This window comes from Oreochromis aureus, linkage group 13 (genome assembly GCF_013358895.1).
Source record: "Oreochromis aureus strain Israel breed Guangdong linkage group 13, ZZ_aureus, whole genome shotgun sequence".
Classification (NCBI taxonomy): domain Eukaryota; kingdom Metazoa; phylum Chordata; class Actinopteri; order Cichliformes; family Cichlidae; genus Oreochromis; species Oreochromis aureus.
The window spans coordinates 19,345,015-19,362,946 of NC_052954.1; the positions used below are offsets into that span (position 1 = coordinate 19,345,015).

Consider the following 17,932-nt stretch of genomic DNA (forward strand, 5'->3'; position numbering starts at 1 on the left):
AGAGGCTTTGGCATGTGCGGGAAAGAGATTTTCTCATACATGAACACAGCAAGACAATTTCATTGAGATTTTTTTTGTTTGTTTGTTTTTTACATGATTTTTACATAATACACTTTTTTTTTTTAATAGAAAAGACATTATTGTGTGTTATAATTGTTGTAGGCCTTTGTGGGGCTTTTTTTCTTGCTCTCACTCAGTGTAGGTGAAGTCTCAGATGTGATAACGTGAACAGATATTTGTCCACAAAGTCTCACAAAGTGTTAAATGCAAGACAAAAAACCACACGCACAGATGTACAGCATAACACAAACACAGATGCTTCACACTAATTGAGAAAAATGTGTTCTCCAGCCACCTGCATCGCAGCATCACTGTGCGTTTGGTGGCATGTCTGATATTTACAATCTGAAAGCCAAATTTGCAAAGTATTTGTTGATGTTGTCACATCAGTTTTACGTCAAAAAGCTGGCTGCTGTGTTTTGTGTTGTAAGTGCAAAACAGCATTTCTGTCTTTGCCAGTCTAACAAATATACAGTTTCACTTTTTGGAACTTAGTCGTTTGCTTTTATGTATAATTTTGTTTCTCATTGTTAAACAGGTGTGAATCACTGCATCCAAAGCCAGTGCGAAAAGGCAAAACACAGTGAGGTCAGTTAGGATTACATGTGTGCAGTATGAATTAAAATCCACACCATCAGTTCGATTTTCTTTTTTTATACTAAAGTAAGATTAGAATGCTACTTAAGTAGGCTAACAATGATACGAACAGAATATATTTAAAGTAGTTGAAGTAAATGTACTTATGTGGAAAGAAACTTTCCAGAATCATCTGTATAAATGATATTATAGTATAATACTCATGAATTTATTGATTTATAAATTTAATGTTGCAGCTGTTGTTGACCTGTTGTTATACCATATATGGCTAGATGGCTTGATATATCAGCTAAATAATAAGCATCTAAAGCTTTAAAATAAATGGGATGGAGCCGAAACTACAATTATTGCATCCATCATGTAGTGGAGTAAAAACAGGAAGCAGTATAACACCAAGGGGAGAATTACTTTTCTCAACAGGATATCAACTTCTATGAACACATGATTTGAGGTCATTAAAAAATATGAAATGTAAACTTTAAAATATGTTGCTATTGTATTTTTTATTAATTAATATTAAGTTTAATATTGTACATTTGTTCATCTGTTTTATTATTCATTGATATTATTTATAGATGGTCGTTGTTACAACTAAAGAAAACTAAAAATAAACTTATAAGTATTATTTATATATACATTTATATATATACAAGCAATTTTGTTAGGTATAATTGTTCAGCTGCTTAACACAAACATCTAATCACCCATGAGAGTAACTCGGTGCATTTAGACATGGTCAAGAAAACCTGCTAGTAGCAACTGATCAACATTTAAACACCACAGTCTGAGTGTTGTTGGTGAACATTCCTTTATGACCACGGTGGATCCATCTTTTGCTTATCTGCTTCCAGCAGAATAACGCACCATGTCACAAAGGTTTCTTGAACACAGCAATAAGTTCACTGTACTAAAATAGCCTCTGCAGTCACCAGATCTCAGTCTAATAGACCACCTTTGGGATTTAGTGGAAATGAAGATGTGTATCTTGTGCAGACGACTGTAAATTCAACTGTGTGATGCTATCATGTTAGTATGGCTCAAAAAGGAATGTTTTCCAGCACCTTGCTAAATCTGTGCCAAGAGGCATTAAGGCAGTTATGAAGAGAAAAGCGAGTCCAACTCAGTACTAGCAAGGAGTACTTTACAAGGGAGCATTTAAAATGTGCACTTAAAGGTTTTGTTGTTGTTGTTTGGGTTTAAAAACAAAAACAGGTTTTTGCAAAAGTACAAAGTCTAAAAATCAGGTCTCTTTCAGATTCCAGCCCCATTCTGGCCCATAAACATTAGAAAAACACAGCTTCAGTTGCCATAGATACAAAGTGATTACTGAGGGTCATGACAATATAATCTGGATTTTATGTCGTCTTGTTGCTTCCAGCTCCAAGACGACTTGGAGCTGGAAGTCTTTCCTTTGATTCTGCTAAAATACCTGGAGCTCGAGCATTAATTTGTGTGTCTGTTTAAAAAAAAAAAAAGTTTCAGGAATTTATGCCCTAAATACATGTTTACATGGAAGTGTAGATTCCTAATCTGTAGTCCTAATCTGACAGAGATGGGTTTTGTTTTTGTTTTTTTTACATTTTTTTTTACTGTCAGACGGAGTTGTTTGAAATTTCGTTGTGAAAACAGGTCTCTCATTTTATGTACGGATTATTGTTTTTGTTCTGCTTCATTTTCATCTCTGTTAATCCCTGGCATGGTTCAGACTTTTTTGGAAGGTTTGACACAGCTGTGTGTTGATGGAGACGTGGCTTTATAGGGGTTAATGGTAAATCACTAAAAGGGGCAGGAGAAAGGTAAATCTGTTTGGGTTGTGGGGATTAAGGGCACTGTAACAAAAAATGAGAAAAAACAACTATATTAGAGCTGACATTTTGCTCACAGAGACACTCTCTGATGCGACTGACATGGAAAACCTATACAACTGCAGCTGAATGCACGGAGACCAATGATTTAACAGCAACAGAGGCAACTTTGTCCTATCAAGGAAGCTTTTCTTTTTAAAGCCTTTTCTTTGGTTATTTTACTAGGAATACTTAAAGACCCTAAATATTTGTGGATTACAGACTGCTAGACCTGAAGTCAAGTCCCAGTACTGGATTTTGTCCAAAAACAATGATTCCTCCTAAGCTGCTCGTGTACCGTCGTACACACAGTGATGTAAATTTGCAAACCCTCCAAGAGACATGGAGGCGAAAGAAGTCCTGTGGCGATCTTTTTCAGAATGGATACAGGGTGAGGCAGGGCCATCATGGACAGGAGAAAAAGGGAAGCCAGACGGGACTTTACTATTCAGTTTGGTCCTGTTTACACATTCTCTCCAACTGGGGTAAGAGCCTTAGGTTAAGTGTAATACGTGAGCTTGCTTCATCAGAATCATTGATGTGCCTGTGACAACCTTATATTCGTGGGGTCTGATTGTATAATTTCTGTAGGAATTTTTATCACTGACATAAATCAATGTATGCATGTTCTGTGGGATTGGATCTGTTATATAAAAAGACAATGAGGCAGTTGCCACATTGCTCTATAATCCATAAGGGACCTGCTCTTTGTACTGACACTCATGGCTTAAAATGTTCCTTCTAACTTGGTTGAATTCATGAAACACCGTAATTCTTTAGAAAATGTGCTATTTATTTATTCATTGATGTATTATTTTTGATTTGTTTTCTTGTATGTTATAAGCTACATTTGATGATTTGGATGATGTTGCTCTGTACTGTGCCTAAATGCTGTAGTAACATGTGGGCTGCCTCACCAGCTGATCTGCCAATATGCAGAACCTCATGTTGTTTGAACTCAGGACGATGTCTGCACAGGTGCTGTCTTTACATTTCCCTCCTGTCAGTGTATGTCACACGCTGATGTGTCTCTCTGTTCTTCTCTGTTCACGCAGGTTTAAGATTCCTGAGAGCACTAAGATTGATACAGTTCTCAGAAATTTTGCAATTCTTAAATATCTTGAAAACAAGGTAAGAAAAATGTTTTCTTTTTTTTCATTTACAAAACACACACATACCCTGACAATAGAATTTTTATTATTAATACCAACCTAGTACCGAGTCTTAAATAAATATGCTTTGCTTATCAGAACATAATACAAATCATCTGGTCCTTATCAGTTCTTAAAATTTAGTAAATATCTTCTCAGATAAACAGCAAGTCATATATTATGTATAACATAATAATATAGCCATACCATATTATGGCTATATTATGCCTGTGACAACCTTATTACACATATTAGGCCAAAATACAGAAGCAGTGTATAAACAATTAAGTAAATACTTATTTCTTTAGATATATATATTAAGAAGGTAAGTGGTGACCAGTTGCCGCTAATCAAATGCACTTGATTAACTGATCATCATCAGTGTGAGGACCTCTATAAAAGCACATATTTTGGCAGTTTGCTGGTCTGGAGCATTCGATGCCAAGACATCAGCAATGATCTTAAAGAAGCAATCCAGTATTCCACGGGGATGAAGGTCATTCACAGCTAGAAGACTTTCAAGACAGTTGGCAATCATCCAGGAGTGAACATCTCTGCAAAAAAAAAAAAAAAAAAATAAAAAAGCTACACCTCAGACTCTACAGGCCTGCTAAATGTTGAAGTTCATGTCAGTGCAATTAAAAAAAGACTGAACAAGAGTGGCTTGTTTTGGGCAGATGAAAACAAGATGGGTGTAATGCACAGTGCCACATTTGAAAACCAAACAGCAGCTGTCAGCGCAGTCGAGGAGGGCTGATGCTTTGGGCTTGTGTTGGAGGGACAGGACCCTGGCACCTCGCAATCATCGAGTGGCACATGAAGCAATCTGTATACCCAAGTATTCTGGAGTATAATGTGAGGCCACCTATCCAGCATATAAAACTTGGCCCAAACTGGCTTATGCAACAGGACAGTGATCCCAGAACACAGAAGCAAATTTGCAACAGAATGGCTGAAAAAGAAACAAATACCCAAAACCTCAATGAACTGAAGCAATATTTAGAGAAGAGCGGGCCAAAATTTCTGCACAGTGATGTTTGTGAAATAAATGACGACACAGTGTAATAGAAGTGTTCTTCATCTGAGGTTGCATTAACCTAATTTTAAAACCTGGTGGGGATTAAATTATATTTTTTATTATGTTAAACCTTGAACTGAAAGATTGGGGACTTTCTTTTTACCATGAGTGTGTGATGAACACTGTGGTTGATTTGGAGTAAACAAAAGGAAACCATAGATAATAGGGAACAAAATTTTGACATTTTTATTCAACCTGATTTCCTTACGACTATTGTAAGAGGTAAAAAAAAAAAAAAAGCTTTGTTATATATACTGTATATGAATAAAATCGGGTCACAATGGGCTTTGTTCTTACACAAGGTCACTAATCTCTGTTTTTCTGTCACTGGTCTCGGCGCCTTAAATGAGTTTTATTTTTTTCCCACACTGTGTAGCAATTCCATCAAGCTGGTGAACCTGTGTTCCATCTTCATAAGCACATGGCTCACAGCTGCTGGATTCATACATTTGGTAAGTGGACAGATGTGACGGCCAGTGGCATCCAGAGTTAAATGTTCCAGAAAGAATGATACTGTAGTGAACTAACTGTAACTACCTCACTTATACAAGTGTGACACCTAGCACTTTCAGTGAGTCTGATAGTATGAATAAAGAACCTAAACTAATGGTATTTGCAAATAAAAAAAAAAATCAATTTCTCTAAGTTTAAAACATGTATGTTTTGCTGTGTGAAATACTTGTAAAGAATTTTTATCTGATGTGGATAGGGCACTATCTGCGGTGCCACTAAAACTTAGGAGGCAGCATAATTAAAGAAATTTAAGTGACTTTAACGTTAATCTACATAAAATATATCAGGAATATTAAAGCCAAGCCCTATCTGTGTAAATAGCTTATGTTTATTCTGTAGGGCAAATTTTAACTAACTGTCAGAAAGCAAATGACCAGCATCTTATGTGTGTGAATCATCAGTATTTTCTGATATTAAATTTATGCCTGGAATTTCCATGTGATCTGTATTCAGATTTATTATTTAGACCTGTTATTGAAATCTGCTCTTGTTATCTCGGCTAAACTCTCACATGAATCCCATCTGAATGGAGAAATTAGTGACACGTGTCACATTCCAGGACAGGTGAAGCGTTCCTCTTTTTTTTGCACTTCTTGTAGTTATTATCAGGCTTACTTCAAATGGTGCGAAAAAGTAGTTATGTTGAACAAAGCAGATTTTTTTCATGTGATCACGCTGCATGAGTTGCTTTTATTCCTGCCTGAGATCATTTCTACTAAATTAGATTTCTGCATATATGTCATTTTAATACTAATCACATATAGGATGTGTAAATTGTAAATAGGGTTTTTAATTAAATATTTGCTGGAGCCTTCATGTGAACCAAAATTAGGGATGTGGTATTTAATATTACAAACACATAAAATGGAGCAGCATATTGCCTCCTCCTTCACCTTCCCTTTGTTCTGATCAAAGTGTTGGTTTCAGTTAAGCCAGATGCTTTTAAAGTGAAAATCCATACTCATGCGGTATTAAATGATTTTACCACTAGATGGTAGTCAAGGCTCACTAAATGAAGACGATGTCACAAACTGAGATGAATGCTCGCACACTTGCAGCTGGATTTAATCAAATCTCAGGAAACTGTTTCCTTTTAGAAAAACTCTGTTTACAAATTGTTGTGCGAATTGTGTCTAATGATCCTTCTGCATCACTCCCTTGTCAATTTTAGGTGGAAAACTCAGGGGATCCTTGGGAAAACTTCCAAAATTCCCAGTCGCTATCATATTGGGAATGTGTCTACTTGCTGATGGTGACTATGTCTACAGTGGGCTACGGGGATGTCTATGCAAGAACCACCTTGGGGCGCCTCTTTATGGTCTTCTTCATCCTTGGCGGTTTGGTAAAATCAGACTTTTTATTCTCCCTATATCCCATTTTCCCTTTAAATTCCTGCCTGCCCCCGTCAATAAATTGTTTAGAACTGTCTAAAATGTCTAAAAATAAAATAAATAAAATGTGATGTTAATATTTAGAATGATCTATACTGTATAACATGTTAGTGTAGTGTTTTTATATTGTTAGAACTATATTGCCTAGACAGTACACGCTATATCTTTGTCACAGTGTAGTTGTATCCTTCTGTTTAGCCTACTGTATCTTGTCTCCTGGAGTCACAGATCATTGTGCTCCTTTGTCTTCTTCCCCCTATGTGTCCTCCCTATATTTGTTTGATTAGATTATAAGCTTTTGTCTGATGATGTTGTTATTCTCTTAAAAGCAGTTGCGGTTTCAGGACACCCCTCCTTCCGTGTCTCTTCCCACAATTCCAACAAACACAGGGGCAGGGAGATGAAGCTTAGGCCAGCCTGAATGTTACCATAGCAACGGCAGCTTCCCACAACCTGCCCTCTTACCTTCCTCTGATCTAACGTCCCGTTGGGCTGACACTAGTACAGTAACTCACATGTAAACACGCATGAACGCAAACACCTGTAAGCACTCAAACACACGCTCGCATACAGAAGAGGGCATGCCCTTCGTCTTCGCTCGCAAAGACTGGAGGATTTAGCCAAATTCTGCACAGAGACAGCTATCAGTATGCGCTGATGACCTACAGCTGTGTGGATGTGTACCATATTGTGACCATGGTGATATATTGCAAGGTTTTCTTAGTGCTGCGAGTTCTGGAAGTCTTTAGGCGAGTACCTCCGCCTGCTTCCTCTCAGCAGCAGTGGCTTAGCAATGACTCCAGGGTGAAGGTATGCTAAAGCCAAGGATAAAATCAAACTCACATAATGTCACACTATTCCTGGTAATGTAACAGTACATTTTTTCCAGGCACGAGTGAAGTATGCTTTTACCGAGCAAGGGCACCTCTGTGTTGCTAACTGTAGACGCAAGCCTACGCAAGTAACGCCAGCGAGTATACGCCACTGGTAAGCAGTGAGCTTAAACATAACTCTGTGCTGGGACGACAGGCTGTCAACCTTTGCAAAATGCATCCAGCTCATTTTCTAGCCCAACAAATGAGTCTTAATGTGTTTTGCAGCTGTGGACCATCAGGTGTGCCTATTCAAATCAACCTGCCAGGTCATCTGTGTTTGTTGGACAAAACATGGCACATAGGTTTTTATTCTTCCTCAGCTTTTTTCAAAGAAAGGTTTTGGGTGTTAATTACAGACTGACTAGCTGTCAGCTGTGACAAAATTATTGCCCACTAACCAAACCCGTTCTAAACTTTTAAACACTGGGGCTACTTCTTTTTTTCCTCAACTGATTTTTGTGAACTTTGGGGAGTCTCTCCAGGTAATGAGAGCGATGGGATTTACAGGCTAATATTTTTTTTATATCCTCAGAAATCTGGATTCAGGCACCAATCGCTCCAGAACCCACTCTGCACCATACTAGTCTCTTTTTTAGTCTCTTCTTCTGTCTTCTATCTTCTCCTTAGGCCATGTTTGCCAGCTACGTCCCTGAAATCATAGAGTTAATAGGAAACCGCAAGAAATATGGTGGTTCCTATAGTGCGGTTAATGGGAGAAAGTAAGTATTCCAGATGGTTCTGCTGTTTTTCTGTGTGCGGTAGAACCCTCTCTGCATGCTTTTTTCTTTTTTTTCTATTCCATGCATGTAGGCCATGTTTGCTCGCTACGTGCCAGAAATTGCTGCTCTCATCCTTAATCGGAAGAAATTCGGAGGGAGTTATAACTCGACACGAGGCAGAAAGTAAGTTGAAATCCAGACAAGGTGTGGTTGTGTGACTAAAGTGCACCTCCAGAAGTTGGTTGTTACTGGGGGTTAGTTAACTTGACTTTTTAGAATGGTAAAGTTTAAACGCAGTTAAAGTAAAGTTACATTATGTCAAGTCACACTGCGTGACTGGAGACCTTGGCCAATAGGACACACATGTCCATGCCCTTTAATTCTCTCTTTCAGTCTTTCTCTTTCTGTCTTCTTCCTCCGTCTGCCTTTATCTATCCTCCATTCAAAGCTTTCCTGAAGTCATTTGTGTGCTTTTCATTTTCTTTCTGTGTCCTCCTTGAAACATCCTGTGTTGCGCTTTAATTTAATTTGGAAAATAGAGCTTTCATGACTATTACACTTTAGCCTAACAGGAAACTAACCTGTGGTGCTTCTATTTAATGTAACGTGCCCAGTGTGTCTCATCAATACAGACTGGCCTACAGGGATGAATTAGGATCCAAATCAAAATACAACAAAACAGTCATGAAATCCCTACTATCCGCTTTTAAAGCCTTTTCTCACAAGAAAATAGAAAGATTTAAACATCTGCAAGTGCATTATTATTGGTGGTCTTTTTTTTTAAGAATCATCAATCTCAATGAGCATTGCAGGATACAATTTCTTTTCTTGTTTTTTTGTTTTTCTCTTTACTTTTGCTTTTTTATTATTTGCATTTTTTTCCTGCTTGAATTCGTTTTGCATGCTTTGTGGAATTACTTTTTTCCTTAACTGCATCATATCGGGCATGTTCTCTATGACCTGCAGTCTTGTGGCTTTGTCATTAATTGCTAAATGGATGATAAAGTCATCCTTCTGTTGTCTGTCATTGCTAGCGCATCGCATCATCAATGCTTGACATTACTCTGGCCCTGATCTTCAGTCAGCTCCCACACCCTGAATGCTGGATGCCTCGTTCCCATTGGAGGCTTTCAATTGCTTTTGGCCTGCTTTGCCTGCTTGGTTCTTTGATGCCCGCCTGGTTCTTATGTTTGTGTGGTGGTGGTGATGGTGGACTTTGTCTCTGGAGGCTCTCATATTTATGTAAATGTGCGACTGCCCTCTCGTAGCCGAGGCTCCAGTACACTGTGAAGTATATGTGACACTGTGAACATTACAGTGTTTGTACAAATACTTATTGTGAAGTTCTCCTCTCCTCTTCCCTCCTTGTGGCTCAAACCTTGCTAATATTCAGCACACAGATTTACATTAATCCAAAAGGAGCGTATACAGAACAGGGAGAGTGGTCTTTTCATTGTCCTCCGTCTCTTTTCTTCTAATTTTGTATGGCAGCCAGCATCTGCTACTATCTGCTGTCTACTCTTTCTCACTCTGTTTCTCTTTCCAATCTCACCCCCACCAGTTTCAGTCATTCTGTTCAGCGGAGCAGATTCTGAGGAGTCAGCAGTAGAACAAGACGTTAGGGGGGGAAAAAAGCCTTTGTGCAGTAATGTTTGCCTGTCATTGAGATAAGATTGATGAAATGTTATGTTTGGCCAGTGACCTCAACCCAGGCTCACAGATGGGTGCTGAGAGAAGCCCTTGTCAAAATCGTGGATAGTTTCTCCAACACACTTTATTTTCTCCATCCACACCCCCCTTCCATGTCTCCCTCTGGTTAGAGTGCGAACATATTGTAACAATCGGAAGATATTTATCAAAGACTCAAGAGTAGCTACAGACTTTTACATTCTCATTTGGATATGTGCTTATAGGATGTAATGCAAAAGAAAAAGTGGTTTGCCATGTGGATTTAGGATTTTCATTGGGGCTTCAGTGCATTATCACTTCTCAGCTATCAGCCCACAAACCTCCAAATCGTGGAAATTAGATTAGGGGATTACACGTATCTGACTGATTACAGAGCTCACAAACAATGAAGTCATGATACATAGTGAAGTTTATTAAATGTAGCCCTCATTTCATCTCTGGGCCTGGCTGCTGTCATTTGAACCAGGCCTTCAAAACTTATTTGGAAGTGAAAGGTACTCACATTGGATCTGAACTGGATTTCTGTTTCATGCTAGCGTTGCTTATAGTACTCTGTGTAGTGTAGCATACACCCGTGAGCGTAATGACAGCTCTCAGCCTGTGTGCGCTGATATAATAATGACAAGTGTTGCGTTCTGTTGGCGCCCACTGCACTCGGGGCTCTGTGGTTTCCATTATGACTCTATGGTTTCCATTAGCCCCAACTTCAAGAGAGGACTTGGCATGAAAACTGGCTTCAACCCTGGCTGAACTCTGACACACAACTTTGAAAGTCCTCCATCGAGGCTACAAACTTGAAGCGTGCAGACTCGGAGACTGTCACAGTGTCAGGAATTAACACGTATTTGCATATTGACAAAACATGCACCTAGTTGAGGTTCCAACACAATTTCATATAATTACACAATGACAAAATGCACTAAGTACGTTATGTCTGTGAGCTTAATGTGATTGGCTAGTGTTGGTAACATTTCACCTAGCTGATTCTTGGCATTAAACACAGGAGATGGTGTTTATTCCTCCCTTTCTTTAAGTTCCCTGAAAGGTGATGCACCAAAAAAGGGAACACAGATTTTGAAACTGCAACATTTTCATAAAGATGATTCTTGCAGTAAGTTTCATCACCCTAAGGATTAGAGCAGTACCAAGTGAGTGACCTCTGTTGCTGACGTTTGAGCTCTGTGTTTGTTCGCTGTGTAGTAAGTGTATCCCCAGTGACATCCTGAGATGTTTCCTGGCTGCATGTTCTTGTGTGCATGCTCTGTAAAACCCATTGCATTGATTAATGTGACTCTGTGCCACACCTTTTTTAGTTTCCGGGTTGTTCTCTGTTTTCTTGTTAAAAGAAAAAAACCTGTGCCCTTGAAGTGCTATGTTTATTTGTTTTCCTTTGATTCTTTTTAGTTATATATGTCTAGCTAAAACTGTACTGCACAATCAGGTTGATTAAAAAGGGAGACATTTAGTTTTTGGGTAATTATAAATGGTTGAATTATCTTTAATATCTTTCCCCCCATGTCCTGTTTAACTAGCTTATGATCTCAGTATTCAGTTTGATGCCTTTTTTGGCACAGAGATAGAGAGGGAAACTAAGTAGAAGCAGGAAACTTTTAAGGATATCAAGTGAATATTTCCATCTTAAACATAAGGACCTAAATTAGTGGTGTGTTCAAGATGTGGAAGAAAAGTTTGCTTCCCTGATTAAAAACCTATTTAGAAAAGTGCAGATGTCACAGAGATGCATTTACACTTCCAAGTTTGTGCTTAAGATCCACAACCTCCATTGAACCCACATGAATCAAATAATTTGCCTTATAAATCTTTAAACTTCTTCTACCCTCGGACGAGCATCGGGATACTTGAATAGGAAAACATGAGTGATTGTGTGTGTGTGGGTTGTTTTTTGGGGGTTTTTTTGTAACATTTCATAAAATGAGAGACTTCTTGTGCCAGATACTGCTGGCTGCCCACAGACATCCCAGCTCATCAGCTTGTAAGACCACACGGCCCTTTGCTCAGCTCTGGCCAACCATGCAATCACGACCGCTCATTAGATTCTCTTAAAGGACAGACGCAACATCTGCGAAGAACATTATATCCTGTAACATCCACAAACTGTCATTCCCTCAATATGCCCGTCGCATTACTTTGCCAAGTCCACATCAGTTCAGGTACAGGGCAGAAGAACACTCATTGATCTGGACTATGGTTCTCATCTAACATCAATAAATATCTCTGTTCCCTTTAAACCTGCCAAACTGATTCAGGTTTCAATAATGCTTTATACAGCTTTAGACATCAACTTTAAAGGCCAGTCTGTTCACCACGACTCCCTTCTTGTGTGTAAGCGCTTGATAATAGATTGGTAATAGAAATCTGTCCTACAAATGTACATGGATGATAAGAACTTGGACTTCAAACAAATATGACCACCAAATTTTAATTTTCTTTCTTTAATCTTTGGAAAAAGTAACTCAATACACCTTGTGTTAAGTGCAAAGCTGTCCAGTACCCAGGCCCTCAAAAACTAAAGTGGTTCAATTGTCTCTTGGCACATCAAGTGGTGGATAAGGCCATTGTCATTACACAGATTGCCTTACAGGTCTCCATAGGGTAATTAGGGTGTCTGCCGAGTGTCCACACTAATCCATGTCAGTATAAGGTCTGGGTTTTACTGTGCAAGGCTTGGCAAGAAGACTTCACAAATGACATTTAGCTGTAAGTCCAGCAGAGTAGCTCAGCTTACCATAGTGCAAATTAATCTTATGAAGGGTTTTAAATCCACATTAGCGTGATTGAATTAAATCAGAACTATTGAATGCTCGTACTTAAAGTCCCTTTAATACCAACAACCATGACTATGACTTTATCAGGAAGAAAAAGCGAGATAAAGTAGTAAGATAACCTAATATAACAGGATAAAATGCAATGGAAATATGTAAAATAAAGGCAATATTTTTTATTAACACCAATATTTGAATTCTTAGATTTAGGATGTTAAAATATTCGAGTTACAGAAGCACCACACGTTTATTTGATGAGACAATGTCCATCCAAACTGCCCCGCGTGTCCTTAAAGTTGGCATAAATATGAAGCTGACCTGAACTTGATCACTTTATATTGTCGTCAGAAGATAAACAGGGACACAACCTCAAACCTAAAACCGTTCCAAACCCTTCTCACTCCCTTACGGCTGTAATCAGCCCCGTACAGCTTCTGACAGATCCCTCTGCTGTAATGCACTACCAAATCTTGCCAGAGACCTGTCAAAAACTCCGAGGCCCTGTTTACAATTCTTGTCAACCACAGGCCTCCAAATCATTTTGAGAGTTTTAGTAATGCTCTGTGTAAAAGCACAAGCATATTGATGTACATGTCTTTGTCAACATCTATTCAGCTCACAAAGGGGCGGTTTGGCTGAAGGGACAATTTTTTTATTGAGAACGGATGACAGTCCAACCACTGTGGGCTGTGTGATTATAGCTTAGATTTTTTTTTTCAAGTGGTCGAGAGTTGAGTGTTTGATTGCACTTGTCGTGCAGAATTTAACCACTTTCATTGCATCGAGGAAAATATTCACTTTTATGGCAAAAATGATAATTCGGTTAGTTGTTTGCTTTGAAAAGACATTTCTTGACATGTATATATATTTTTTTCAGTCTTTATTTGAGTTAGATGTTAGAGTGCTTTGGTTTGACTGATTATCTCTGGGAGACATGCCAGTGTCTGCAGTGATTTATGTTGCCCACTCAAGATGATTTCTTCACCCCCCCCCCTCTTCCAGGCACATTGTGGTCTGTGGTCATATTACCCTCGAAAGTGTCTCCAACTTCCTCAAAGACTTCCTACACAAGGACAGGGATGATGTCAATGTAGAAATTGTTTTTCTCCATAAGTAAGTTAATTTTGTCTTTCTCACCCTTTGTAGCTTAGCAACAAACGAACTATTGCATAGGAGCTATCGATTTATGCGCTAACCCATCTTCTTTTTTTTAGTATTTCCCCTAATCTTGAGCTGGAAGCCTTGTTCAAACGCCATTTTACCCAAGTAGAGTTCTACCAGGGATCGGTTCTCAACCCTCATGATCTGGCCCGAGTGAAGGTACCGGCTGGTGGCGAGACTCCTGGAGCGATGAAAATCCTTAACATTTTTGACAACTGTTGTTGAACTTAACAGTAGAAACATTTCTCACAGATTAGCTACAGTTGTGTGCGTCACTGATTAGCAGGCTGTAAACTTATTACTGTATAAGTTCAGCTGACAAAGAGAGCAAAGGAAAAATGCAGAAGAATGATAATCTAATGATATCCATTTCAATTTTTTAACCAAAATATATCAGGACAGAAGAAAGAAATAAAAGACTTTTTTTTTTTTTTTGTTGAGCAGATTTAAACCATCTGGTATATTGAATATTTTTTATGAGAAAAAGCACTCAATGTTTTTTATTAAATACAGACGTGCACTTGAATGTTGTCATATTTGTTTCTTTGGTACTTTACACATAGATCGAGTCAGCAGATGCCTGCTTAATCCTAGCCAACAAGTACTGTGCAGATCCTGATGCTGAAGATGCCTCCAACATCATGAGGTATTCTCTCCTCTGGACAATCAGTAACAACTGGCTTGCGGAGGTGTTATGTTTCCTTGCTCACTTTATCTGCCTGTTTTTCAAAGGGTCATTTCCATCAAGAACTATCACCCCAAGATCAGAATAATCACACAGATGCTGCAGTATCACAATAAGGTGAGATGTCTCGGTGCCCTGCATTGTGTAGTATATGTTATGTTGCTTCACTTCATCTTGGCCGCTCTCCAACCTTCCCTCACAGAAAGATTATGGCTGCAGTAAAATGGCAATCCTGTCAGCTTGAGCGCTATGTGGTGCTTTTAAGGATTCATGGTAACTTTGACATATAAGTGACTTTTTAAAGGATCCACTCGCTCAGCTGCTTACATGCTGTGCATGCTCCTGAAGAATGGACCGCACTTTTTTAAATGAAGAATTAATAGAGCGGCACTTAGCATGGTAAATAGTATTACACGAGAAAAATGTGAGCTTTTGAAAATGTGTCTTTTATATTTAATAAATGTGTGTCTGAATCACTGCATCTGTCATATGACATGGCAAGGAGATATGCAAATATGTATATTTTTTTGAAATTCCTGTGTATGATGCCCTTTATGAATGGACACTGGTACACTAACTGAGACTTGTACATTGTAAGTGATTTACCCAGGATGCTAACTTTTCTAGTAGTTAGCTGACTTTAGGAAAGGAACAGCTCTACATTTTTAGGATAAGCTAGTTAGTTTTTATTTATTTTATTGTATGCTAAGCTAACTGGCTGTTTATTGTAACTGTTTAATTTAATTTGCATTCACATGTTTGCATTTCAGCTTTGAACTAATTAAGGTAGATCATGTTAATTAGTGGACTTTTGTTATCCTGAATGTTGGATTTCAGTACCACTGCGTAAAGCCAAGCTAGCTTACCCCAGTTTCCAGTTTTTATGCTAACCCAGTTCCCAGTTCAAGCAGATATGAGGGCTGTATTAACGTTATCTGTTCCAAAAGAAATGTGACTCATATATACAGTTTTCTGTGTTTCTGACCTCTCTAACTTTAATGTGATGAAGGCCCATCTACTGAATATTCCAAGCTGGAACTGGAAGGAGGGTGACGATGCTATCTGCTTGGCAGAGCTGAAGGCAGGCTTCATTGCGCAGAGTTGTCTGGCCCAGGGCCTGTCGACAATGCTAGCCAACCTCTTCTCCATGAGGTCCTTTATTGAGGTAACAGAGTGGACTATTGACGAATGATTTCTCACATTGCATTTTTTGCACATGAGGTGATTTATTAAAGGATTAAAGTCTAAATAAGAAGGTTCTCTGCTGACACATGGACTAGGTCTGTCAAACAGTGCATTCCCTAAAAAAAATTGACATCTCTGTCCAGAGACGGGCTTCCATTAGTGTGTTTTCAGTCATTCTGGCACATCATATTTTATTGTGTGACATGTCATGTGGAATCTGTTCAGTGTTCTCTGCGGCTTGGAATTGAAGAGGTGCTTGTTTCTATCAAAAAACTGTTCTCATGTCCTAAAGATGATAGATCAGCTTATAATGACCAGGCTGATGTTGTGCAGTGGGACATCTGCTGACCAGATTAGGCTGCTTTTGGAAGGAAAACTGTTCTTTTTTCCTTACTTTTTTTCTTAACCAACACATGTGACATTTCCCTGTTTCATTATTTTTTTTTATCAGATCGAGGAGGACACATGGCAGAAGTATTACCTTGAAGGAGTGGCTAATGAGATGTACACAGAGTATTTGTCCAGTGCCTTTGTAGGCCTCTCCTTCCCCATGGTCTGCGAGTAAGTATCACTCTTTGATCACCAAGACCACTCTCAATGGTAGGTAGCTTAAAAAAATAAATAATGCAAAGTAAGAATGACAAAAAAGAGGAGTGTTGGGATGTAAGGCTGTGGATTTTAACGGTTTTTGAACACATCAGTCATCTGCTTATATCCTGCTTTTCTCTAATGAGTGCACTTGTTTTACAGGCTGTGTTACGTGAAACTGAAGCTGTTGCTTATTGCCATTGAATTCAAGTCTGAGCAGAGAGAGAGCAGGTTGGTATAGCGGATCTTTCCGGAGCATCTGATACAGCTGTGATAACAGTGAACTGCACTGTACTTTGCTAAAAGTAGATCTTCTAATAAGATATCTCGACTTTTCTTTTCCTCTCAAGTCCTCTTTGCAGCTTGTTATCTATGCAGTTGATATTCACATCACTTTTCAGATCAATTTGGTGAACACTTGAGCATTATTGTGTCACCATGAGGTACTTCCTATAATAAATAATTCAGTATTTATTTTTTTCTGAGCTATTATCCTCTTTGACAAGCAATTAAATGGGATTGATATTGGCGAAGGATTCGGGTCACAAACTTTTACGTAAACCTTGCAGGTATGCAGGAAAAAAAACTTGGAACGTGGTTAAACTGTGATTGGTTTCAGAGAAGTACTAGGTACTGCTCTGGAATAACTTCATGTTCACTGTCCTTTTTCAGAGACACCTTCACACCTAAATAACAAATTTGCTTCACGTTTAAATTTCACGTAATGTGTCTCCTGCACTTTTTACTGTGCTCCTGCTCTGTCTTTATGGTTATCACTAACTCTACATGAGTGCTGCTTTTATCACCAATAACGACACAAAATGCATTTTTTCAGTAGTCTCAATTTGCCAAATCCCACTCACCCTTCCCCATTCACCTGTGTCAAATGTTTGTGTACTAACGAGGTTGCATGGTTGATTTAATATTAATTAAAGATGATGTAAATTCTAGTTGATACTAATTGAATATACTTTATATAACCCAGTGGGCCAAATTGTGTCCGTGGTCCAATCACTTTCAAGGTAGCTGAGCTTTTTCTTTTACGTTTTTTCTTTTTGTACATTTTATAGTGACACCCTAGAATATTTTATTTATACTTTCAAACCTTTTATAAAACATATTCTCTGCCCTTTATGTACTTTTTGCAAAAGATGAATAACTTCAAACACTTTTTTTCTTCATTTTTATGACTTTGAGTTGCAAGGCCCTCAGCATTGGACAAAAAACAAAGTTGCATCACACGCTGCCATATAATGAAAGCATAGCTTGTAAATGGGCAGAGACGCATTAGCAACCGTTATATTCTCCTCTTCTTTTATATTCATGATAACTGTTTGATTTGAGATTTTTTCTTGTTGTTTGCAGAAGCCGAAAGCGGTATGCCCTCTACCTTATCTTACTTCCAAAGTTCTACCCAATCGTCACCACTTTAAAGCTTCTGACTTTGGGAGTTTCCCCAAGGATATTTTTCCAAACACTATCTCACAGGCCTCTTTTTCTAACTCCTTTTTTATGGTGTCCCTTGTGCTTAATGCACTAACTTCTTTGCAGGCAGAGAGAGGATAGATAAATTGGACATGTTTGTAGAAGTGCTGTTTTCTTTTCTTTTTTCT

The 17,932-nt window shown here is 38.5% G+C and overlaps 1 protein-coding gene across 4 annotated transcripts in view; it reads left to right on the plus strand.

Moving 5' to 3' along the window:
- The window catches only part of kcnma1a (potassium large conductance calcium-activated channel, subfamily M, alpha member 1a), a 167,837-nt gene that overhangs the window by 107,560 nt on the left and 42,345 nt on the right, over positions 1–17,932 (plus strand). For all 4 annotated transcript variants that reach the window (XM_039622032.1, XM_039622033.1, XM_039622030.1 and 1 more), the window contains exons 6-16: positions 3,557–3,632; positions 5,107–5,182; positions 6,415–6,585; positions 8,137–8,228; positions 13,703–13,813; positions 13,915–14,020; positions 14,425–14,507; positions 14,594–14,663; positions 15,556–15,711; positions 16,183–16,292; positions 16,482–16,550. In XM_039622032.1, the coding sequence (XP_039477966.1) occupies positions 3,557–3,632; positions 5,107–5,182; positions 6,415–6,585; positions 8,137–8,228; positions 13,703–13,813; positions 13,915–14,020; positions 14,425–14,507; positions 14,594–14,663; positions 15,556–15,711; positions 16,183–16,292; positions 16,482–16,550 (1,120 nt within the window). The remainder of the gene's footprint in view (positions 1–3,556; positions 3,633–5,106; positions 5,183–6,414; positions 6,586–8,136; positions 8,229–13,702; positions 13,814–13,914; positions 14,021–14,424; positions 14,508–14,593; positions 14,664–15,555; positions 15,712–16,182; positions 16,293–16,481; positions 16,551–17,932) is intronic.